The following is a 25,766-nucleotide window of genomic DNA, read 5'->3' on the forward strand; positions in this document are numbered from 1 at the left end:
TTTGGATTCAACTGGATTATAACTTGATTTATTTGGATTTGGTCATCCTCTGTTTAAAGTGCCTTGAGAGGACACATGCCATGAACTGGCACTGTAGAAATAAGCTAAACTAAAAATTAACCGAAGAAAATATGTAGAACACTTATCTTTTCATCTTACCCCTCACCACCTTTACCAAATTCACTACTTTGTATGAATTTAGATGTATAATCAAGCCTGAAAGTATACACTGTACCTACATGCCAGTTCAAATAGCAATTGTTCAAACTGATTCTCACATAAATGTGTCAGGGACTGGACTAAAGTGAGTGAGGATGGGGTCCTACTGCAGCTGATGTGTCACTCATTCTCTTCTGCTCATGGGTCATTTTCCTTTAGGCAGAATTAGAAATAGAAACGGTACTTGATCTCTGCTTTGTGTCTGTCTACATCCTGCCGTTTTGTTGTTACAGTATTGTGGTTGGAATTTAAGTCAAAACTTAGATGCAATGGCATGCAAAGAAAAATGCAAAAATACATATACAAACTCATTCTTTGGTCATATAATCGAAAAAGAAGGGACTGTTCGTTTGATTGCTTGTTATGTTGGCTGTTTTTTACTCCTTGCAATGATTTCTGTTTTTGTTTCAAGGGATTGTGCATGGACTTTACACTTAAGTTGAATGTTCTGTTAGATTTTGTTTTTGTTTCCTGAGGGGGGAGGGGTTGAAAACTAAATTAAAAAAAAGACTATTTGAAGAAAAGGAAACGTTTCCATGATTTTCATTGTCATTGAGAAGGTTTTTTTGGCGACGAGGCCGCGCAGCGTTTGACGTTGAGATGAGGGCGGGAACCTAACGATTACTGACGGGCCTTTTAGCCAATAGGAAACCGGGAAAGATTCGCACGTTGGCACGATTGGCTGAGAATAAACACCCAATACCTACGATAGGTTACGACGATGATTGGGTGTCGGATTGTGCATCGAAAATCATCAAGCTGCAGCTGTGTGTTTGATGCTAGCTAGCGGGGGCTGAAAGGCGGACGATGCAGCGGGATGCTGCTGTCAGTCTCCTGCGGGGTTTTTGCGGGAGATTAGCCGATACTTAGCTTCGCGTGTGTGCGGGACGCTCCAGCCAGCCGCGTCAGGTGGATGCGCTGCAGTGACCCACGTCGCCCCTATGGATCGCGTCCATGGATGTCTTCAAACCCGCTTTGGACAATAGTTTGAGTCCCAAGGCGGCACCATCTGAAGAAGCGGAGGCAGATGTTTTTCGCTGGCCTACACCGGAGGCTGCCCCCCGCTCCGCAAAGGATGCGGAACCCGCCGCGCGGGGCTCCTGGACGGCCGTGTTCGACTATGAGGCGACCGCGGACGACGAGCTCAGCCTTCGAAAGGGAGACGTGGTGGAAGTACTCTCCAAGGATTCCCTGGTGTCGGGAGATGAGGGCTGGTGGACCGGTATGATAGCAGACCGGGTTGGCATTTTCCCGTCTAATTATGTCAGCAATGGCAACGGCATTCCGGAGGAAATACGGGACACCCCAGAGCAGCAGTACTCTGTGCCTCCTCTGCACCGTGAGTATCCCATTGTGCCTCATACTTCTGCCGATGAAGTCAGCCTACTATGGCTGCACTTAGCACTCACGTATGGGCCTAGCGTTTTGCCGTGTTATCCGTTGGCTGCAGACAGAGAACCCCATGTTCAGAGTGCTGTGTCATGGCGGGCGCAGTTCACTCCCGTTGGCCTAGAAACAGGCAACGCATCCTCACAGCCTCAGCACCAAGCATTCAGGCGGTAGTCAGTGACCCCGCCACACACACACACACGCACACACACACACACACACACACACACACACACACACACACACACACCTTAGTACTCCAGTGGAATGTTCAGAAAGCATGCTAAAGAGAACTGGACTGATATTCCTACACACTTAGAAGGCTCTTTGCTTGTAAAAGGAGCTGCTCTTTGACTTTGACGTGAAACACGTGCGTTTTTAAAATGTCTATATGCACAAAATTTGTGGAGAAGGTGAAGGAATAAAAGAAATGTCCAACTGTGCTTGTCGAGCCGAGACCTCAGACAGATAGAGCAAGCATAGTCAAAAGCTGCTGTGGTGCACTGCACTGTGCAACTCTCTGCTGTCTGTGTGCAAAAAGGATCCTCTAACTGCAGCTAAGAGATCCGTTTTCCCAACTGATGTTTAAAGCTTCATAAGAGCATGAGAAAAAAGCCATTAAAAAGCGGGGGTGGGGGCTTTGAGGCAGTCAAACCCAGTATGTTCGTGTCTTTTATTAGTAGTTTCAGTCATTCTCATCGAGACAGCTGGCCTACTTTTACACACCTGAAATATTCATTCAGGTCAGTCTGCTAAGCAGACTGTCAGGAATCCAGAACGTGAACATGAAAAGCATCAGATCCCTAAAGCAGACGGAGAGGCCGCTGATCACGCCGTCAGTCTCACCTTTTATTTGATTGCTTCTGTTCTACACACGTCCAATTCTTCTTTCTCCAAACATGCAAGCCACAAGATGGGACAGATGCTTACTCTTGTGTAGCAGGAGGAAACCTTTCTCCTTGTTGGCAAAGCGTTGTGCCACTAAATGATTTGGTTTTGAGATCCAGCCAGCATTTGCCTTGCTAAATAGGAAAAGAGGGGATTATTGCCACCTAATGTGCTTTGGTGAGTCTAAGAACAAATGCAACTGCCTTTTTAAAATGAATATTTCGTTTGTTTATCTTGGCTCTTTTCTCCTCAGTCCTGGAGATTGATTTCTCTGAGCTCACCCTGGAGGAGATCATCGGGGTTGGTGGTTTTGGAAAAGTCTACCGTGCGGTATGGCAGGGCGCAGAGGTGGCGGTGAAGGCGGCTCGACGGGACCCCGACGAGGACGCGGAGCAGACTTTGGAGAGCGTGCGTCAGGAGGCCAAGCTCTTCGCAATGCTTAACCATCCCAACATCATGGCCCTGCTAGGTGTGTGCCTCCAGGAGCCTAACCTGTGCCTGGTGATGGAGTACGCCCGAGGGGGCCCTCTGAACCGGGCCCTCGCTGGGAAACGCATCCCCCCGTGTACGCTGGTGGACTGGGCTGTGCAGATCGCCCGAGGTATGGACTACCTCCACAGCCAGGCCATCGTCCCCATAATTCACAGAGACCTCAAGTCCTGCAACAGTAAGATTCTATTTCTTTTGAGTGTTATTCAAATCAAATAGTAATGAAGTTATATATATAAAAAAAAAAAATAATTTAAAAAATAGTGAAAAATTCTCCAAACCCACTCTGTGTAGCCAAGAGCTTGTATTTATGATATGATTTGAACTTAAAGCCAGACTTGAACAGTTTCAAAAGCATTACCATTTTCCAAATAACATTCAGACTTGGAGGTTTGATTTTTCTCAAAGCTTGTAATCTGTTGATCTATAAAAGCACTTACTTTCTCCCTGCTAATAATCTGCAGCCTTGTACTAAATAACCCCCCCCCATCATCACAGTGGAAATGAGTTTTGCTATTGAAGAAACAAACAAAAAAAAAATCAATGCAACTTTAAAATATTACATAAAACACATTTGAAAATATAAGAGCATTCTCATACCATGCATCCCAAATGCCATATAATCACTGATAGTGTCTATAATTGAGAAATGAGCACAGGAAGGAAAATAAGTTTGCATGTATGTTTGTGGAGCTGTTGTAATCTTGCATTTTGCCCAACTGGATCCCCTAAATCCCAAGCCTATTACTGAGGATTTGCCCGATGCTCTGCTCAAGTCTCCCTATTGGAGCTTCCAACTACGCATACAACAAGACTCTTGCATGCCATTGGCCCGTCCCGTGGTGATCATCTCAGGCGCTTTGCTTCCAATAGGCTGCTTCAAAGTGCTAAAGTCAGTCTAACTAGTTGTCATCCTGAGCTCTGTGGGGAAAACCCACACAGTCGACACGGTTTTTCTTTCCTTTCCATCCTGTCAGTGCTCATTTAAGGTCTTTGACATTAAGGTTTTAAATGTCAGGGGTTTTTGCAGATTAAAGCCAGTTTGTATTGACTTTCTCAAGCAACAGTTCTTAACCCATTCAATTTGGACATATTTCATATCTGGAATGTTTGATTCACATCAGTTTTATTCATATCAAGCAGGACCTTGTAGAGTGCAAACTACAAAGTTAGAAAGTGGCATCTCATATAGCACCCCCCGCCCCCTTTCCAAAAACAAAAAAAAAGTCTAAATTCCTCTTTTGAATCTCAAGATAATTTTTTTTTTTTTTTAGACACCTAGACAGTAACTCACCCAGCTTCAGTTGTATTCATATTGCTGGTTAGCCTGTGTTAGCATGTTAAGCCTTTTGCTTTAAATGAAATGTGTCATAAAGTTGAACACGTCCACATAGTCATTAGAAACCTGTTAGTATGCTAATTGTAGCATTTATCTCTGCAAAGAGGTTGGATTCACGGTTCTTCGTTAGTTTGACGCAAAGCCTATGGCCTAGCCAAAGGAAGTCACCTAACCTTATTGCAAGCCTTTACACCTCGGTCAAGTTACTGAGTGTAACGCTGTTTCTGTAAGTATGTGGGGAGCTAACAAAACATTGAACAACAGACACTTTCACTGAAATTACCGCAACATAGAAAAAAGGAAGCTAGTCAGGGAAAATTGTGAGTACGATCAATGAACTGGCTGAGTTTAGACGAAGACTAGCAGAGCTTTGGAAACAAGAAAAATAGCATCCAGCTGTACAGACAGAATACTTGTTGTCGTGTTAGCATTCCATGCGAGCCTGGGAGAATTAACCCTCAAATTCTATGGGGACACATTGTTGCATAGCTATAAATGCTAACTTGTGTTAGCAAGGCTCTGCTTTGATTCAACTAAAAACCATAAACCCAATTTTAGGCTTGCTACTGAATGCACTTATATACCTATAAAAGCAAGCTAGCACATTAGAGCATGCTACCTCATACTATTACTGAAGAAAATGGTGGGTAAGGTGTAGTCTGTTTCAATCATCCACAAAACCTTAGCATCTCATGCCATCTGTGGCCGACCAGAAACTACCACCATTATAAATGGAAATCCAGATTTTTTTTTTTTTTTTTTTTTTTTTTTTTACACTTGGGCCCTATTTTTTCTGTCTCCTTCCCCTTGAATTATTCATAAGGGCAAAAAGTTTTGCGACAGTGCAGTAAAATGGTCTTCTAATCGTATCTAGGCTCTAGGCCATAATCCATGGTAAGAAATTGTAACATGGCAACGTATACTTAGGCTGTTGTTTTGCATGGATCATGATGTGAACAATAAGAGGCCGTGTCAGTGTGACAGTTGACCTTGTTCATTCGAACCAGAGTTAACGGACGATGAGCTAAATTAAATTTTTAAAAACGAGACACACAGACAGACGGCAGCACCCTCCTGAAGCGGTTGGTGCTTTTGCATTCACTGTTCTGTTGCCAAATGAAGAGGAAAAGTTTGACTTCAGAGAACATGATTTTTTTTTTTTTTGTTGGGGCTTTCACGCCCGGAGATGGTGTTTCATCTCACTAAAATTAACAGAAAGAAATTATCAGAAAATGTGCGAAGATAGGGCAGGGGTTGTATGTCATGTGCAAATCAGAAATATTCTATCCACTATGGTCTTGAAATGTACTGTTTCAATGACCTCTACTGCCTCTTCCCGTGCGCTACAGTGAGCGCATACATTTGAAGCACGATGGGCCTCGGGGTGAATCAGCCCCAGTTTGCTTCATGTTGTAGCGCCTCAGCTGGGCTTTACTTGAGCCATATGTTTGGTTTGTCTTTCTTTGGAAACTGCTTCCGTAACGTTATGAGCCAACCGAGCAGCTGATGAGGAGGTTCTTGATGTGCACCGCAGCCTGCAGACACACCCTCCTCGTTGGGCACGGCCGCAGCAGATGGCCTGGCATTGTGGAGCTGAGTCGGGGAGAGCGAGCATGTGGTTTAGGAGGAGCCCTGCTTCGCCTGAGCATGTTAGGAATGGGGGTGTTTATTCCTGCTTATTAGAGCAAATGGATCTCTTGCAACAGGCTATTTCTGTCGTTAAACTCCACTTTCAGTGTTTGCATACAGACATGCTGCCGTAAAAATACACAGTGAAGACAGTAGCTTTAGTCATGGGGATGTTTGTTATCTCTGGTTTGCTGTGTTGTAGGAGCTCACTGTCTCTTGGTTTCTCTGTTTGTTCCTTCTTTTCTTCCCTCTCTGCTTTAATCCTTTGAATCTTTTCACCATGGCCTCCCACCAACCACGCCCTGTTTTGTTCACCTGTCATTTTTAAATTATATTTTTATTCTTATCGTGGATCTCCATTTGCTGCCTCTCCCAACATTACCCGCTGGTAATGATGATTACCTGAAACCTTTTTACTTTAACCGTCAACTCACCCGCCAATCTGCACGAACCCCTTCCCTCCCACATCCTTCCAACCTGCTTGCCATTCTCCAACCAACCAACACCCCCCATCCCTACCTGTTCCACCGTTGCTTACCGCTGCAGTCCTGATCCTTGAGAGGGTTGAGATGGAGGATCTCAGCAACAAGACTCTGAAGATAACAGACTTTGGCCTGGCACGAGAGTGGCACCGCACCACCAAGATGAGCGCCGCCGGGACCTACGCCTGGATGGCTCCTGAAGTCATCCGCTCGTCGACGTTCTCCAAGGGTAGCGACGTCTGGAGGTGGGCAGAGAGTGGAGGTTCTGCAGAGAACAAACTGCACCAAGTTGTAGAGAACGGACTGAGAGCAGGGCTAAAAAGAGAAACGGCCACCGAGCACAAGGAGAAAAAAAAAAGTTTCCATAGTAACAAATCACACACTGACACTTGGGTTAAAGAGCAGAATGTTGAGTTCATATGTTCAATACATATAGAATAAATACGTACTCGGTGAAAGTTTTAAACACAATGCAGTGTAATATAGTAAAATGTATAGAACTTAAGAGGCAGCCATCTGTGATGAGAGCTCTGTTACAAGTGAACTTCAACCTGATGAGTAAGTTGATAGTACCCATCATTTTCCAAACATTCCCCACAGAAGACTTTCTAAACGATTGAACGGGAAAAAAAAAAACATCTGACGTGTTGCGTTTATTTCATGCAAGGTGGTACAACTTTGTTACTGAGCGAATAATGTGGGTATAAAGGGTCATTTCACAGGAACTCAACCTGCCCTCCCAGTAAGGGTCAGTCTTGACAGCCACCCTTCCATGGAGGCCATTCCTGATGGGACTTCAGTGAACAATAGAGGGATCAACTGAAGGTCCAGATTCATCTCTCAGATCCTGTCACATCTTCTTTTGCCCTTCACTTGTTCAGTTTGGAAACAAAATAAAATAAATGAGGGATGGCTCAGTGCTTTTGCACTGTAGTGGATTCTGAAGAGCTCCAAAACCCTACAGACCATTTCCTCAATATGATTTTTAATTGCCGTCAATAAAATTCAAATTTCTGGCTTTTTGTGGGCATAATGAATGTATCTTAAAAAAAAGTTGTCTTAAACAATAATTCTCTATCTCTTAAACAAGATTAAAGCGTGATCAAGGGCAGGAAGTGTGCCTTTTTAACAGTGATTAGATGAGGGTGACTGTTAAAAGGAGAGATTACCAAGTGAAGGAAGTTACGTGGTTTCCTGAATCAAAGCTTCCCCTCTCGTATAGAAAAAAAGCTTGATAGTCCTTTTACAATGGTTTGCTCTGTTATGTATAAAGTGTGTAAACATGTAGGGAGTCACCACAGCTTCACTGTTGGGTCATTTCCTTTAATGATTTTCATATGACAGAAAGATAACAGAGGGGTCGGATGTCTTCTTTAGCGCATCAGTATGTGGTGTTTTATGTCAGCTGCTGCGCTATTCCGCACCTTTTGTCCTATTTTTATTTTTTTACCTTTTCTGTCTCGCCTCATAATTCACGTGAGCAGGATGCAAAGTGGGGCCGCTCTAATTCCATTTTGGCATTTAACGAAATGAAAAGGGCTCAGTGACCTCTCTTGGCACAAGCGTCCTGCTTAACATTCTTTTATTCCTACTCACTTTTTAGAGATCATAACCAGGTTGTCAGATATTGTTGTGTCCAGCCTTTTCTCTTACGATGACATCACAGAAGCATGTTTTTCTCTTATGTTGAAATTGTGTATACTTAATGCATTGACGCTTACTTGTGTTTTTCCCTTTCATTCCAATGTTAAAGCTATGGTGTGCTGTTGTGGGAGCTGCTGACTGGAGAAGTTCCATTTCGAGGCATCGATGGCCTCGCGGTGGCTTACGGAGTGGCAATGAACAAACTGGCGTTGCCCATCCCTTCGACTTGCCCGGAGCCTTTTGCACGTCTTATGGAGAGTAAGAATAAAAAAACATAATTTTCTTTTGGGGGGGGGCAAAAGTAATGTTTAAGGCAAATTTAGCCAAAAAGTCTGAGACTCTCTTTCATCTTTTGCCACAGACTGCTGGAGCCCAGATCCTCACTATCGACCGCAATTCAAATCTGTTCTGGATCACCTCACCACCATTGAGGAGTCCGGCTTTTTTGAAATGCCAGCCGAGTCCTTCCACTCCCTGCAGGACGACTGGAAACTGGAGATCCAGGAAATGTTTGATCAGCTGAGGACCAAGGAGAAGGTGATGAAAGCTCCAATTTTTGCATTTTAGCCCCAGCGTCCTCAGTTAAGGAATTTAAAAAAAAAATCTTTGCTTGGGATTGGATTGCAGTTGTTTTGTAGATTCGAGTTTTTTTTTGTTTTGTCTTTTACTCGGTCCCTCCAGGAGCTGCGGTCGTGGGAGGAAGAGCTGACCCAAGCGGCGCTGCAGCAGAAGTGTCAGGAGGAGGCGCTGAGGAAGCGTGAGCAGGAACTGGCTGAGCGGGAGATCCACATCGTGGAAAGGGAGCTTAACATCATGATTCACCAGCTCTACCAGGAGAAGCCTCGTGTGGAGAGCAGGCAGGGCAAGTTCCGCCGCAACCGCCTTAAACTCAAGGATGGCAACAGGATCAGTCTGCCATCAGGTACTGCGAACAAACTGTGTCTGTAGTCGGAGATTTCACATTCTGAAGAGCTTGATTAAAGCAAGCTTATCATTTTCTGATCCTTCCCAGATTTTAAAACTAGATTAGTACCTCAGAGGAACAACAGAAGACTTATGATATCATGTCATTACTGATGAACACAAACTAAGCCAAAATGCTGCAGCATCGTGTGAAACACAAAGTACAACCCATGCTTTTAGAACTTTTAGTCACCTTTAGCAGCAGTAACTTGAAGTAATCATTTTCTGGATGGTGTTTTTAGTTCCTCACATCATTGTTGAGGAATTCTGGCCCACACTTCTTTGCAATGTTGCTTCAGTTCATCGAGGTTTGCCACATATGTTTATACTCTCTTTAGAGCTTTATTTTCTCTCTTTCAGGCCCTCTGTTGTAGATTTGTCAGTGTATTTGGGATCATTGCCCTGTCGTATAAATCAGTGATGGCCAAGCTTTTCACGTTAAGCTCATGGCCTCACATTTTAATGCTTTGGTGTACAGAGGAGTTCATGGTCTACTCGATGACCGCAAGCTGTTCAGGTCCCGTGGCTGCAGAACAAGCCCAAATAATCCGCCTTCCACCAGCGTGCTTGACAGTTCGAATGCGTTTTTTGCAGTTTCTCTGAGCATTGTACAGTGTGACCTTGGGGTGAACTTGCTGGGGCGTCCACATCTCTGAGAATTACGGCCGTCTTCAATGTTTTCCACTTGTAAAGAATCTTTCTTCATCTGTAGAACAATGGATGCCATGTTGTTTGTAAATGGCTTTATAACCTTTCCCAGATTGAAGAGCAGCCATAATTGCTTCTCTAAGATCGTTGCTGATGTCTTTCCTCCTTGGCATTGTGTCAACACACACCTGAATGCTCCAGACCAGCAAACTGACAAAACGTCTGCTTTTACAAAGGTGCTCAAACCTTCTGACGATCACTTCATCAGGAAGTTCATTTGATTAGCAGCACCTGTCTGGATGGACTTAGTTTTGCCACACACTGTTTCGGCATGTTTGGTTAGTTTTTGATAAATAAGTAATGACCTGATGTAAGATTTCATGTGTTGTCGTTCATCTTAGGTTTTATTTACCTAGTTTTCAGACCTGGTAAGGACCAGATGAGTTTGTTTTTTCTATATATTATGATCGGTAGATCCCTTGAACTGAAACAGGGTGTACTTTTTTCACACGACTGCATACATTTATGGCAAATCATTTTAAAGATGGGAAATTGGTAAATAAAGATATTGGAATAATAGATCTTATTAGCTTTGTAAAGCCCTTTAAGAAATATGTGGTCAGGTTAAAGGGGAAGTGCACTGATTATTGCTGAACATGTAAGACTTGCTTCATGTCTTTAGCATCTTGTGTTTTTCTTGATTTTTATTTATTTATTCATTTATTTATTTTAGATTTTCAGCACAAAATCACAGTGCAGGCGTCTCCCTCCCATGATCGTCGAAGGAGTTTGCTCAGCAGCAGTTCAAGCCCTGCAACTAGTCCACTGATGCTGCCTCGCCTCAGAGCCATCCAGCGTAAGGGTCCCGTATTTAAAACACGATATTACTGGAATTAGGCATTATTACCCTTTGTATTCTTTATTACCGTGTTTTCTTTTGTTTCATTTCCTAAAAAGCCGTTTATTTTCATTTTGCAGTCACTCCGGGGGAAGGGTGCACAGCCTGGGGCCGCAACACAGGCTTTCAGCCGAATGAAGAGGAGATTGAGAGGAAGGGGTCCAGGAAGAAGGGCCGGTCCCGTGGATGTGGTGTATACAGGGAGCACAGCGCTGACGCCTGGTGAGACGGAAGATATTTTCAGTTTGTGCTTCCATTTTGTAGGTCAGATCACACGTTATAGCTGCTAAAATGAAGGGGGGAAAAAAAACAAAACACAGAAACTAATATCTCTCCCTGCTCACAGTGTGAAGCCTCCCCATGAGGGCAGCAGACAGCGGTCCTGCAGCGCCCCGAACCTCCGCAGATCCCCGAGACACAGTCCAGCTGTGCCTGGAGTGCCAAGCCTTGTGGAGATGGGTAATCGAACCAACTTAGCAGATTTATTATGTCTGGCATGTGTACCCTCCACATGATGATGCAGAGAGCTGCTGCAGCTGACAGGTGGCAAAACTGAGAGAGAAACTTAATTCCTGCTATGCTCTCAGTTGTTGCCTGGAAGCTCACAGCTGTGCGACTGGGAACAACATATTGCAGAGAGAGCATCAATCTCTCACAGAAAACTAAATTTGGACATTTACAGTGGGTGCCAGGTCACTCCACTTTTTTGGAGGAATTCTAACAACATATTGTACAACATAAATTGTTGTGTCTCGGAGCACATCTACTAATACTCGCTTGTTGCTTTGTTGTAGAAACTTTAAAGATAAAATCATGATGTCGTTTTCAGAAAATGAAGACTGTTGCTTCACAACCGAGCCAGGAGCAGCTCCTGGTCAGTCCTACCTCTGCATTCCCTTCCAAAAGGAGGCCCACGCAGTTTCCGCCGCTGATGGTGATGGAGATGAGTACTGCCTCAGCGGCCAGGTTCCTGGAACACCACCATGCAAAAAGAGGAGCCCAGGTGGGGGGCGGCGGTCTGAGATGGTCCTGCTGGGCTGTGGGGCTCTGCTGGCAGCTGTCGGACTGGGATGCAACCTGGTTACTTTTACCCAGCCCGAGGAGAGCATTAAACCCCGATGGGAGGGCTTCTTCCACAGAACAGGCGCTCCGAGGCGAAGCACCAGCCCCACGACTCGCAGACTGTTCCGGCGGGAAAGCCCACTGAAGCCTTCGGCACCCTCACTACCAGAGCAAGGCCTGCCGCCCTCATATACGCTGCTGTCCTTATCGTCAGTGTCTGACTGCAACTCCACCCGCTCACTGCTGCGCTCCGACAGCGAGGAGCTGTTGTCCTGCCGCCCCTCCTCGCCGTCCTCCCAGCCTCCTCTTTTCCCTCTCGTCTCCCAACATAAAGCATTTCAATCTCCAGTCAATCCTCTAGTCAACACCCACATCGAGAGCTTCAAGCGTAACCCCCGCCAGTCTCTCACGCCCACACACATTCCCTGTCCCCCGAGTTCCTCACGTAGCCTGCGTCGAACCCCATCAGATGGAGCCATCAAGAAGAGCTGCCCCCCTAATGGCCTGGAACCATTGCCAGAAAAAGCAGCTTTAGAGAACACAGGTAGTCTTTAAAACATGTCCATTTGTCCTTTTTACTTGACCTCCTTTTTCCCTAAAACTATTATGCATTTTTGATCAAAGAGCAACAACATACAAATAAAGTTTTTCCTGTAGTTAAAACTGTTAAATCCTTAAGTATCAGTGGTGTGGAACATTGTCTGGAAGTGTGTTGTTGTCTCTAACTGATTGTCCTTACTACACTAGGTGGTTTCAGGGGTTTAAAAGAAGACTCTTCTGAGGTCCCCCGGCTCCCCGATCCAAATTTGGTGTTCCCCCCAACCCCTCGCCGCCGCTGTGCTCCGGAACGCCCCAAAACCTTGGACTTTGTAGCCCGGCCTCGGCCTTCGCCACGCGCACGCTCCGATGTGTTCTGGGCAGAAGGGAGACCCAGGGGAAACGGGCAGACTCTAGCTAACAGCGAGTCCCCTGCCCACACCTCCAGCACAGAGACTCCCCCCACTGTAGAGTTTGGGAGAGACCCGGCGGTGCTGCCCACCCCCATGGAGGCCCCGACGCCCTACTCCCCCCGCAGGAATGAGAACCTGTTGGATCAGCTGGACGAGGGACAGTGTCGGGACGGGACGGTCCCACTCTGCAGACCTGAGGTCAGCCGTCCCAAAGACTCACCTTACCGCTACAAACCAGGATTCTGGTCCTGACTCAGTCCGACCCTTCACTGCTCCCAAACTGGGACGGGACTGTTATATGCTGTTAGCTTTTGGATTGTCACAAGTCTAGGTCGTTTAGTCTGAAATGAAACTGGGATTGGTTCACCTTCTTCCATCGACAATATTGTTACTGATTTGCTTTAAGGAATTTACTGTTGATGTTTTACCTTTCTGACATCTGCTTTGATTGTAATTTGCAAGATAATCATTCAGTTTGGCATCAACAGCAGCTGAAACAAAACTTAAAAAGTACTTGAAAATATGTTTTGAGTCGGGTGAGGCTGTAATGCATCAGAGGACGAGTAATCAGAAATCCTGTCGTCTGTTATTTACCAGGCACAGGATTTTCCGTCTGATTGGTGGTTTAAAAGCAGGGCAGCGTTGACTCCTTTACAAAGCTTTACAGACTTATCTTATTCAGGCTTGAGTTCAAGATTGTGCATTTAATGAAGTGTACTTTTGGAAAGCATAATGAATGTAAAGCTTCGGGTTTTGTTTTGGTTTGTTTTTTTTATTCCTAGTCAAAGAAAATCTTTGTAATATGTCTGCAAAATCATTGTGACGTGATCTCATCTGCGTAGCATTCTCTCACTCCTGGACCCGTGGCGGATGGGTTCCTGTTTTGTACTGGCCACCTGTCGTCACCGATCACTTCTACTCAGTAATACCCCACACACGGGGCAGGCTGTCGGTTGATATGAGCACTTTGTTGCATTAGCAAGCTACATTCCTAAAAAAATGGAAAGACCAAGAGAATATGTCAAATTATTTACTGATTGTTGTTCGTTTGTATGTGACCCTGTCCGAGGAGCCGGGTGGAAGATATTTCTCCAAACTTAAAAAAAGAAGAAAAAGAAAAAAAGGGAACTTTGTATTTGTGTGCCTCGTGATATCGTGAGCGAGTTGGCATGAGGGATGGCGAGCTTCTTCGAGGTTACCGTACGGCTCACAGGGGAAGCGGGTCCGGGTTGCTCCTGATTACTTGTATTTGTTTCAATTTATTTTACTGTCTTTGTTGGTTAATTTATCTGATGTGTTTTTTTTTTTATTCATTGTATTTGCCTTGATTTTTGACACAAATATTTTTGGGGGGTTTTCAGCTTTTGCACAAACCATCCAGTCATTTGTTGGGGTGCAACTGAGTTATCTTTTCTTTCTTTCTTTCTTTTTTCAGGGTTTATAACTACCAAAATGCAACGTGATGATAAGCGGAGGACAAAAATGTTGTTTTGTCCCACACTTAAGTGAAATATTTTTACATATTATTTAATTTAATTTATTCCATGTTTTCCTTTTTTATTTTAAATTTAATTTTTTTTTAAATGTATCTATTTATACGTATAACCTACTAGACAGTGCAATTTCTAACATTAGAAGATATTTAGGGAAGAATCTACTCTGCTTCTGCCAAGAATTGAATCCTATTCAGTAACTTTCAACCCACTGGGTTAAGAAGAAGAGTTACAACTTTATATAAAGATGTTCTCCACAAACCCTTTCCAACTGGATGTCTTAAAGCCTGACTGTCTCCTTTTCTTTTCAAATATTAAGTGAGCTCTAATATTTGATCTCTCTTTCTGCTACCATGTAAATGTGAATGCTTTCTCCTCTGGGAACCTTGGAGAATGTGATCATGCTGAAAATACAAACACTGTATTTCAACTATAGGTGCTAGTTGAAATGATGCTAAGGTCTAATTATCTGTCTGAAATGTTACCACGAATAAGCTGAACTTAATGTTGCTCGCGGACATTGTTCGGGTTGAGAATAATACTGTTAATAATGACTGACTTGTATTTGCACTGAAACACTGATTTAAATAAAATCATGGGGAAAAAAAAAATCTGATTCAGCATTTCCTTGGTCTTAAATTCGACTTGCCGATCATCAGGTGGCTGGATCCACAAATCCGCGTTATTCCTTTTTGAAGAGTATGTGTTCGCTGTTAAGTTTGCCATAACAACTTAAATAAAGGCTACTTTACATGCAGAGGTTACATTGATCAGCCTTAATATTATGATCAGTGTCGGGTGAAGTGAAAAACATCGATCGTCGTCTTGCAAGTTGAAGTTGATTTGTTGGATGGAAAAATGATGGAGAAGCGTAAGAACGAGGGCAAAGTGGTCAAGTGAAGGAAAACCTGTGAACTCATTAATGTACGTGGGGAGTGACAGCTAAACCACGTTATCCAATCTGGTAGAAGAATTTATGCTGGTGCCAAAACACACTGTAGTATAGTGAATCACAGTTTGAGCACCATAGGATGGCCATACTATTCTCTGTCCACTGCTTAAAGCATGCATGTCACCCAGGAAAGACATGGCACCAGGACACACTGTGGCATTTTAGTAAGTGTGATGTTCTACCCATCGTGGAAACTGTGTTCCCTACAGTGGTCTCTTATAGAAAGATGATGCGCACTGCCACACTGATGCAAAGATGGCTCAAAAATGGTTTGAGAAACAAAACAAGTTTAGGGTGTTGACTAAGCCCACAAAATTCTCTAAATCTCAATTCCATTGAGTGTCCTTGGGATGTAGTGGACAAACAAACTTGATTTTTTATTTTTTATTTTTTAAACATTCCTCTAGTTAAATAATATTTAAATATAAATAATAGTCTGTGTTATTTCAGGAGAATTTACTACCTCATAGCAGCAATTCTGGAAAATCAACACCAACACAACTGCAATGCCGACAGGAAATCCAACCATTTCAGTCAGATTTGCTGAATTTATTTCCATGTCTTCATTAGCTTTTCTCCATTGATTTATTTAATCTCATTTTGGAAAAGAAACTGACATTCAAGGGAAATCATCAGCAGCACCACAAAAAAAGTTTGCAGTCCATAGACACATTTATTACACTTTTACTATCCACATAAGGTATCTGAAGACACAGTAAATGCTGTAAATGAAGTGCTTTGTTTTGGCATTAATAAACACACATAGCATCCCTTTGCATCATATGTTCATGTCATTTTATAAAGTTGCCTATATTTACATTAATGATATGTATTTTGAACTCACACCACAACGGGCAACCACGTGCTCTTGATGTCCTTGTGTTTTTGCGTTAGAAACCAACTTACTGAAAGTACCATCACTGCAGATATAATCAAGAGTATAAAAAACTTGTGACTTGTGCAGCACTTTCAAAATCAACGTAAGGTGACAGAAGTGTAGGTGGTTGTTACTCACTTCCTCCAAGGCATTTAAAAGACATCTTGTGCGAGGGCAGGTGCTAATTTACATTGACGCTTGCCTGCAGATACGCTGAACTGCGGACCTTGTTGCTCCACAAGTGTTGGCCTGTATGTGCAATGTTTGGACTGGCAGTGCATCAGTTTGGAATGATTAAAACACACTCGGGGTGGATTTAGACTCTATGGGTTTGGTAGTTTGGAGAGAGGTCAAAAAAAACATTTGGTGTAGTTTTTTTCTGGATTGAAAAAAAAAAAAAAAAAAAAAAAAAAAAAAAACACTCCAAGCACACAACAATGAAGTTCAATCACGTAACTGGCAACCATATGTTGTGCAAGGCAAAAGCAAACATACAAATGGTTTCACACTGAGACCTCTGACTCGTGGCGTTTAAGGTCTGGGTGGCACAGTAGGGCTGAAAGTTATGACAAGTGAGAAGTCATCAGGCATTATGAACTTATGTCGCCTCTTTCTTTTCCCTTTGGGCATTTCGGCGAATCTTCATCTCTGTCAGCTGGATGTAGCGGATGACATTGGTGTCTGGAAAACAAAGACAGGAAGAGGTTGATTTATTTCCTGTTCAGTCAGGAAATGGTGCATCAATATGCTCATAAATCTTCCTCTTAAACTACCACCACCCCCCCAGTACATGGAACAGTGAGTCATTTTGACCTTACCGTGGTATCTAGATGATTTTTCCTAATTACATTCAATTCGGTTCATTTAGAGTACTGTGCAAAAGTCCTGAGCGCGCCTCATTTTTTTTTAATATACTGCCACTCAGCCTTTTCTCCCTGTTTCCATTCCTAAAAAATGGCTTCTTGACAGCCACCTTTCATGAAGACCTGGGCATCATTTTTTACGTGGCATCCCTTTCAGTTACTGTTTATCTGCTGTAGATAGTTTTGTGGGGTTTTCCTCGATTGTATCTCCTTGTTGGTACAATAATACTATTTCCTTTCTGTCAAAGTGTGTTATCCTTGGCCTGTTTTTGTAGATGCAACTCAAGAAATAGAAACAAATGATATGTCTTTTCCACAGGCTGGTAGTGACAGAGTGCATAAAGTTCTGTATTATGTGTTTACACAACACAGGGTCATCCCTTGTATTGGGTGGATTTAAAAATTTGAATGAGTCACAGGTCAGTGTAAGTGACTTGTGAAACAAATAAATCCTCCAAAAAACAGTCAGGAACAGGGACTGGACTGCAAATCGATGAAAGAGCAGAAAACGTACAAAGAAAAATGAAAGTCTGGCTGCTTGAATCAAAACAGAATGAAATGAGGGGTGTCTTGGGATTTTTGCACAGTACTGCATCAATCAGTAATCAACTCACAACACAGATGGCCTTAGGATAGTTTTTATAGGAAGCTCAGAACCTTACAGTAACATAGAGATGCACCCAGTGATTCTCTCTGAGCCAGCACTTGGCAACAGCCAGAAAGAAAACCTTCCCACAACAGGAAGAAACTTCTGGCAGAACCAGGCTCATTGAAGGCGGCCATCTGCCTCAACTGGTTGGGGCTGATGTATGTTAAAAGACCTGAGGCAGCAAAAATGAGGTAAAAATGCACACGACCCCATTTAACTCTGCTGATGTTACAGGAGTCGAAACTTACATAATCAAATCTACATGAAATGTTTTACAGTGATTTCACTGGCAGTTTTACAGCCTGCTGTTCCCTTCCCAACCTGCTGCAGTCCCCAGTGTTTTACGCCTGTAGTCATGGCAAGATTTCCACTCTCCTTAATGAGCTCCTCAGCATATAAATATATATCTGCTGTCTGCCACTTTCTCTCATGCCTCTGCTTGGCCTTGTTGGTGGAAAACTTTTCTTTATTCACACGACTCTACCTGTTCCTGAATCCTACATGATGCATGACAGAGAGAATTACTTTTTTTTTTTTTTTTTATCTCTTTGGGTTTGTGTTGCCAGTTTACATTTTGTATTGTACTTCTATTCATCACTTTGGTCTCAACTGAATAATTTCAGCGTCTTTTCAATCAATGAGTTCTCTCACTGTTTCATAAATCTTACAGAGGCCTTTAGAGTCAAGATGCTAAACAAACATATACAGTAATTTGGGGAAAAGCTAAAGCTCAAAACTCCTGACTCTAACCTTTGGACAAGTTTTACATGAAAGGAGATAAAAAATCATGAAGCGAAGGCCATGACCTGCTGGTCCTAACCTGAGGGCTCCTGCTTGTTTGACTCCTTCAGATAGTAGAGGGCCTTCTGAAAGTCTCCAAGGTGGTAATAGGCCACTCCGGACCGGTAGAGAGCTTTGAAGTTCTTTCCTTCCTTGTGAAGGACTTTCAGGCAATATTCCTTCACCCGTTCATAGTTCACCAGCTCCATTTGCAAAAGGCATGCTAGAATGGGGAAACAAGGAAAGAAACTGGTCAGACTGCATGAGCCAATATTAGCATTTTCATCATCTAGCATAGGAAATGTTAGGTGTCCTGCTAGGCACATAAAGTGGGTTTATTTTCTTAAGTCCTTTCAGTCAATCATATGAGTCATTTGGCAAGTAAATGTAGCATCAACCCAAAGAGAAAATAAAAAGATTGTGGGGTGATCTTGAGAGTGACTCATGCTTGTAATGAATCATTCATGAGCCCTGGAGTATCCCCAGAATCTTTATCTTTCGAAAATACATCATATAAGTGTTGTGTGTGCATCTGTGTGAAAGGTGTGTGAGGAACGTCTCTTACCTGCCAAGCTGTTGTAACACTCCAGCTCTGCTTTTTCCATCGCCCCCTTCTGCTCATCTGTCAGCGTGCTAGACTTGCTGATGGTCGGCAGGAGGGGGCACGGGGGCTTGGAGCTGGTGTCCGGATCCCCCAGCACCCTGCACAGCCCCTTGATCTCCAGCAGAGCGCGGTGATACTTGCCAATCGCCTCTCGGTATTTCTTATCCTTGTAGCACTGGGTGCCCTGACACTTGAAGTCCAGCGCCCGCCTCACGACGTCTGCTGGCTCATTGTGAGATGGTTGTTTCAGCATCGACCCACCATGATGCCTCTGCTGCTGGAGCTGCTGCTGATATCTGGTGTCTTTGGTCCGGCTGCTGCCGCCGCTGCTGTTGGGGGGCTGAGCGCACTGCTGGAGCCTCGGGGAGCCGCCGTCGTTGAGGCTGCCTTTGCCACTCTCCACCCTGCCTTCATGCCCAGCCTGGATCACGTTCATCTTCAACGGTATTGTATTATCGCCGCCCTAACGCCCGGCTGTGAATTAGCTGGGGAACTGAGGCTATTCACTGCTTCATCTCGGTAGTCTCGCCTTCGCTCTGCCAGTGTCGCAGCTACGTCCTCTCTGTGCGCAACCCTGCGCGTTGCGCGTTCCTCCGTTCTCCGCTCTCGTGTTTTCCGCTCAGACGAGCCGATTGGTCAATAAATGCAGGCGCAGTGGTCTTTATGTATTGACTAAACAAAACGAAGTTTGCATACTGGGCTGGATGAAAGGGAAAGAGAGATTCTTTAAGCCAGCCTCAGTATTGTAGACTTCCCGCGAATGCCTTGCGGGGTTTTATGGTATATGGGTATGACGTGCACATTTGGAAATTTCAGCGTTTAATCCTTTTGAGAATAAATGTGGGATCTCAGCCAGTAAATAACAACTGCATCCTTGCCCCTAGACACTTTCCCTAAGTCAGTGTCTTATCTCACACCGGAGGAATGCAATCATCTCTGTTCAGACGAATCAGATAAAGATCACCCAGCCAGACTTTCGCCCAAGCAGCCTCGTCTGTACAGCGCAGCACACTCACGATAGATTCATGTTTCAGGCTATGATGTCATTCAAACCAAAGTTTAGGCAGATTAATTGTGTCATTAAGAGTTTCTGTTATGAAGAAGGTGCGTGAAGGTGATGATAAGGTCGTCCCTGTCCCATGATCAGAGTTGTTGGTTTTGACTTGACTTTTTATCAGCAACGCCGTGTGTCCGGTTGTGTATTCAATATGCTCTCTGTAAATCATGTCTGTCCCTCACAGTGCACTAAACCCACTGAGCTGGTTTCTGGAATTTTGAATGATGCTAAAGACCTCTGTCAAGCTGAAAAATTGACTGGTTGTATCGGTTCTGTACCTTTTTCTATGATCAAGCCCAAACAGGCCCTACATCTCTCCAATATAAAGGGCTGTGAAGTATGCCTGAAAAGTGGGATAGAAATTGTTGAATTACCTACAAAAAATAGGCAGATGATTCGATGCAAATTAGTTATCACGTAAATAAGCTAATTTCCGTACATTTCAAGCACGAGTTCTACATCGACAACCAGAACCAGAACCAAGCAAATACAGAAAAACAATTTCCAAACGGCTTTTAGAAATAAAACATTGTATCAATAAATGTGCCGCCATTTGCATATGAGTGTCCAACGAACACTTTGTATTCTGGATGGAAAAAAAAGTCGAAAACACTTTTGTGAAAAGAAAAATGTTATGGAAGCAAAAAGCCCCCATATGGATTATTCATGCTGCAACCATGTTTTTTTATTAATTAATTAATTAATTTGAATTTTTATTAATTAATTATGTATTTTAGATGACGACATCAGCTACGACGCAGGGGATAGTGACGACGTCATCTTTGTGTGACAGTTTGTTTACATCATGGCGTCGGTGGATTTCAGAGGTCGATAATTCTCTGTTTTATTGTTTGTTATAAAGTTATTTCCAGGATATTTTTAATTAGTTGTTAAATTGAAATTGGGAATATTGTTGAATGATTGAAAAATGCTTGGATTTGCAGTTAGTTGTTTTGTTTTTAAATATATCTGTTAGCGCTTGACGCTAACATTAGCAACATAGCTTTATATTAGCACTTTGGCTAACGTCGGGGAGCTGCCAAAGTAGTTATTGTCGTTTAGGGTATCATTTATAGCAGTATTAAGCTTGTATCCTATATATCAACTCCAGCTATGTCATGGAGCGTTGACTTTAATTACATGCAGGGGAGATTTAAAATGCAGATTTGCTAACATCCAGTTCAGTGGTCGCTGTAGTCACCCTGTGACTTAAATGGAATCAATAAATCAATAAATGATTTTCGTTGTTTAAAGTGCTCCATCCTATGCCCTCCCTTGTTAAGTTTTAGACTGTAACTGCTGGTTAATAGTAGGAGCACTCAAAACTTTAGATGTCGGAGAAATTGTAGTCACGTTTTGCAATTTTTTTTAACAGGCTTTGTTTAGTTATTTCAGTGTGTATAAAAATGCAATACTTTCAATCGACATATATACAAAACAAAAAGCTGGAAATATTTGCTCCCAACATTAAAAACAAAAAATTGGAAAATGAAATAGTCTCGATTTGATAAGGATTTTTCTTTTTCAAGGTTCTTTAGTAAAAACCCTGAGAGAAAATCCATGACTTCTAGAAACTTTGCTGTTAAACAGCAACTTTGAATCTAAAATTCGCTCAATTTGGAAATTTAATAGAGTAGCTTATCCGTTCATGTAGGTTCTTGTTCACTTTCGCAGACAACCTTCTCGGGATATCCTGGGTGGACAGCGGCTGGGTGCCAATTCTTAACCCTGGGAATGTACTGGACTACTTCTCAGAGAGGAGCAACCCATTCTATGACCGAACTTGCAACAATGAGGTAGTGAAGATGCAGCGGCTCACTCTGGAGCATCTCAAGTAAGTTTATTAAACTCACTTTGGTGTTACTTGGTAAGTGGTATCACATCAATAAAGATAAAGAAATTATAAATGCTGTGTCAAATTACGCGAAAAAGGGTTTCGGCTCAAAAAGGAAATATAATGAACTCGGACATGGAAGATGCATGTGATAGTTTTCTTTTACAATATTAGTTGTTTGTGGTCTGAAATCTTCTATTTTTCCTCCATTGCTGCACATGTTTATTGTTCAGTGGGTTTTTTTGTGCTATTTTCAGTCAGATGGTGGGTGTGGAGTACATTCTCCTTCACGCTCAGGAGCCAATTCTGTATATAATCCGTAAACAACAGAGGCAGTCGTCGACACAAGGTGAGCAGCACAAGATTTAATTGCAATTTAATTACATTTCAATGAAGAAAATGATGACCAGCTAGTCTGTATCATGTGTAATGTACATACAGCTGTTATTATTGATGTTATCAAATGTTTATTTTCAGCTATTCAGCTTACCATTACCTTCATTATTGTTACTGTGTTGCACAGAGTGATAGATAACAAAGAAAGCATTTAATAAAATGAAAACAATCAGTTACAAGTTTCTGCTTTTATGACTTCCACTGAATATAAAAATGTTCAGATAAACTGAGTACAGCATTTGAGCCTCGGCCTCTGTGCGGTTATTCTCTAGTGATCCCCTTGGCTGACTTCTACATCATAGCAGGGGTGGTGTATCAGGCCCCAGACCTGGGAACAGTTATCAGCTCCAGATCGGTAAAAACAAACTTGTTTTTTTCTGTTTTAATCAGAAATGCTGCTGAAGTTTGTATTGTATTGTCTGTTTTTAATATAAATCATATCTACCTTAGCTTTCTGCAGTCCATGGAATCCAGTCTGCTTTTGATGAGGCCATGTCATATTGTCGCTATCACCCATCCAAGGGATACTGGTGGCACTTTAAGGATCACGAGGAGGGAGGTTTGTTCATTCGTTTACATCTACTTTTTAGATATTTATAGATTCCTGTGACCTGAGGTCACAAATACTAAAAACAAATGGTGAAGTCTATAAGTGCCAGAACAGTAGGACAGTGACATACAAGAGCGTTTATTCTTTTGCACATTGGTGTAAGATGTTGATTTTTGTCAATAATTTTTCTCAGAAAAAACCAAGCCCAAGTCTAAGAAGAAGGAGGAGCCTAGTTCCCTGTTTCAGAGGCATCGTGTCGACACACTCCTTTTGGACCTCAGGTCAAAATTTCCACCGACTTTCTACCAGGTACATTTCATGCTGATTGTACACAGTAATTAATGCTGATCAGAAACAAAAATGATTTCACGTTGACGTCATTTCTTTTCGGTTTGTTCTTCCAGCCTAAGCCTGGTGATAAGCCTATTCCAGGTATGTTATTCAGAGAGATGGATTATTGCCAAACTTTTTGATTTATAAGTGATATTTATGTTTTGATATTGATGAGGTGGAGGCCAAACTTTGGAGTTTTTCTCTAAATGTATTCACTTGTATTTCAGTGGAGGTGAAGAAGGAGCCTGAACCTCCCACAGAAACTGTAAAACAAGAGGAGAGGGAGCCGGCTGCCAAGTCCTCAGCGCCTGCTCCACCAAGTAAACCACCTCCTGAGAAGAGAGCAAGGCTGCAGTGATTGCCTTTCTCCTAACACTGCGCGAAGGTGGAGAAATGACTGTGAAAGGTCCCACAGCATTTACAGGGAGAACCCCCTCTCTTTGGGAACGTTTGTGTTTCCTCCTCAAAACTGCAGCGCCGTCGGTTTGAGCTGAACCGGGATAAACGTGTCGGTGGCTTTTCTTCATTCTTGCACACCTTTTTTTTTTTTTACACACTTGGATTTAAAGGGGGAGTTTGTTTGTTTTTTAATCTGGACCTTATTTCTGACATAAAATTCGTTCATCTACTCACCGATAACAGTTTGGTGAAAGTCGGCGTCCTTCGGACGCTATTTAGATCACTCGAGATCCGCATATATCTATATAACGGGAGTGAACAGAGCATTGACAATACAGCCTCTGAATAAGGCATTATCCGTCTTTATTTCACCAATACTTTAAGACGAATGAATGAATGAACGCGTACCATTAGCTCAGAGCTGCCATGTTGTTATTGGGGGCTATCGGGGGCAGCGCACGTCCATGACGTCATCCCTGTAGACGTGTGTGTAGAAAACCCCCGATAGCCCCCAATAACAACAACACGGTAGCTTTGAGCTAACAGTGCAATAGTATTCATTCATTCATTCATTCGTCTTAAAGTATTGGTGAAATAAAGACGGATAATGCCTTATTTAGAGGCTGTATTGTCAATGACCTGTTCTCTCCCGTTAAATGGAAATACACGGATCTCGAGTGAATCTAAAGTGTCCGAAGGAGGCCGACTTTCACCAAACTAAATGAACGTATTTTATGGCAGAAATAAGGTCAAGGTTTAAAAAATAAATAAATAAAAAAAATTAAGTACAGTTCAGGCTGCTGCACAGAACAGATGTTACGAGCTTTGATGTCGACAGGCTTTTCACTGTGGATTAAGTTTTTTGATGATGTGCTGACATCACCTTCGCTGTCGGTTTATTGCTGACATCAGCACCATGTTTTTGTTGTCGTGACTACAAAGGACAGTTTGATGCTCCGTCTGCCTCACAGGGAAGATGTGTCAAAACTTCATCTCGTCTGAGAAGTCCGTGTCCGTAGCATCTTCAAAGACATACACTTTAACCCTTTTATGAAAGAAATACTGTGCTTTGATTTTGTTTTAGATAAAAGTATATGTCCAACTGTAAAATGTTTTGTTTAATTGAGTCTTGATTAAACCATTCTCCCATGTTTAGTTGACTTACCTCAAAGCAAAATGTACGATGCAAGTTGTTTTCTTGTGTTGTGTTCCTACTGCCAATAAAAGTAACTTTGCGCCTGTTGTGCTTCAGCAAAAATGATGGAATATGCATGTTCCTTGAATTTAATAAACATAACACAGATATGAATTTTATTTTTAATACTTTAAAACAGTCTAAAATTTTAAAAATTAATTTTTTGGCAGTGATGTTTTTCAGATGAAGTACAGCAAAATATACTTTGCTGCACCTCCTCCTATTCTTCATTAACCTGTATCCAATTTTCTTGTGTAGCAGTCAACAGATCAGCTCTGCAGGATTGGACCTTGTCGGGGGCCCTTTTTTTTTCTCAATTTGCACCATAAATTTCGAATCGTATTGAGATCAGTTTGCTGGCCATTACACTGAGATTATATGTCCGTCCTGAGGAAAGGTTCAAACGCTCTTTGTGCTGTGGCAATATGCCATCCTGAAAAATGAGCTCAGCACTATGTTAAATTAACTTCTTGGAGGAGTCTTACAATTATTTCCCTTGTTTCCACTGACAGCTCTCTTGTTGGGTCCATGTTTTCTGTCATTCAGCAAGTTCCAACAGTTCAATAAACTCAGCAAGCACCCTCTTTTAACTGCCAACTGATTTCTCTACTTGGGGTCTGTAGAGATGCTATTGGTTCATTCCATGATACATAAGCTCAAACATGTTGCTCACTCACACCCAACCGTCATTAGAGTGATGATGACACCTGCAACACCTGACAATTCCAAACCTCAATTTGCTGCTTATCCTGGAGATTTACGTAATTTTACCGCCCACAGATATGTCACATTGGAAAATTATACTTTAAATCACATTTTTGCTGCCTTACAGCAGAGATATCTGAAGGGTTCACTCATTTTCAAGCACCACCGTTATCCTCTAAAAGACAACATAGTGGTAAAAATGAGTCCAGATAGTTGGACTTAAATAACAAAGCAACCGAAATAATAATAGCTGATGGCTATATGAAGTTCTATCGTCTTTCTTGTCCTTTTAATCACGTCAGCACCTTTAAGAATTATCTCGTATCTTAACTATGAATGAGAACCACTGAACAGGCGTGTAACGTGATTTTGGCTTGTGCCTTCAAAAAGTATTTGACCAGCAGGTGTCCCCATTTGATCATATTTGGTACAAAGTCCTAATTGCCTGATCTAATTTTATTCCATGTTGTTGTCTATCC

General features: G+C 42.6%; 3 protein-coding genes across 3 annotated transcripts; 2 read left to right on the top strand and 1 right to left on the bottom strand.

Annotated features, from left to right (window-relative positions):
* The first annotated feature begins 992 nt into the window (after positions 1-992).
* On the top strand, positions 993-14,688 carry map3k9 (mitogen-activated protein kinase kinase kinase 9). Its single transcript, XM_075448291.1, has 11 exons — positions 993-1,558; positions 2,750-3,163; positions 6,500-6,680; positions 8,189-8,337; positions 8,441-8,616; positions 8,761-9,001; positions 10,424-10,546; positions 10,669-10,810; positions 10,935-11,047; positions 11,418-12,194; positions 12,398-14,688. The coding sequence occupies exons 1-11, from the start codon at positions 1,174-1,176 to the stop codon at positions 12,850-12,852; spliced, it is 3,156 nt and encodes a 1,051-aa protein (XP_075304406.1). The 5' UTR covers positions 993-1,173; the 3' UTR covers positions 12,853-14,688.
* Positions 14,689-16,312: 1,624 nt separating this feature from the next.
* On the bottom strand, positions 16,313-19,484 carry ttc9 (tetratricopeptide repeat domain 9). The gene is made up of 3 exons (XM_075448129.1): positions 18,780-19,484; positions 18,255-18,437; positions 16,313-16,603 (listed from the first exon to the last, which is right to left on the bottom strand). Exons 1-3 carry the CDS (start codon positions 19,252-19,254, stop codon positions 16,521-16,523), a joined length of 741 nt encoding a protein of 246 aa, XP_075304244.1. The 5' UTR covers positions 19,255-19,484; the 3' UTR covers positions 16,313-16,520.
* Positions 19,485-20,647: 1,163 nt separating this feature from the next.
* Positions 20,648-24,648, top strand: med6 (mediator complex subunit 6). The gene is made up of 8 exons (XM_075448128.1): positions 20,648-20,702; positions 21,550-21,709; positions 21,967-22,058; positions 22,378-22,460; positions 22,556-22,664; positions 22,849-22,964; positions 23,060-23,087; positions 23,216-24,648. Exons 1-8 carry the CDS (start codon positions 20,681-20,683, stop codon positions 23,344-23,346), a joined length of 741 nt encoding a protein of 246 aa, XP_075304243.1. The 5' UTR covers positions 20,648-20,680; the 3' UTR covers positions 23,347-24,648.
* Positions 24,649-25,766: the final 1,118 nt, after the last annotated feature.

The sequence above is a fragment of the Odontesthes bonariensis genome, chromosome 17 (assembly GCF_027942865.1).
Source record: "Odontesthes bonariensis isolate fOdoBon6 chromosome 17, fOdoBon6.hap1, whole genome shotgun sequence".
In the NCBI taxonomy this organism is placed as follows: Eukaryota; Metazoa; Chordata; class Actinopteri; order Atheriniformes; family Atherinopsidae; genus Odontesthes; species Odontesthes bonariensis.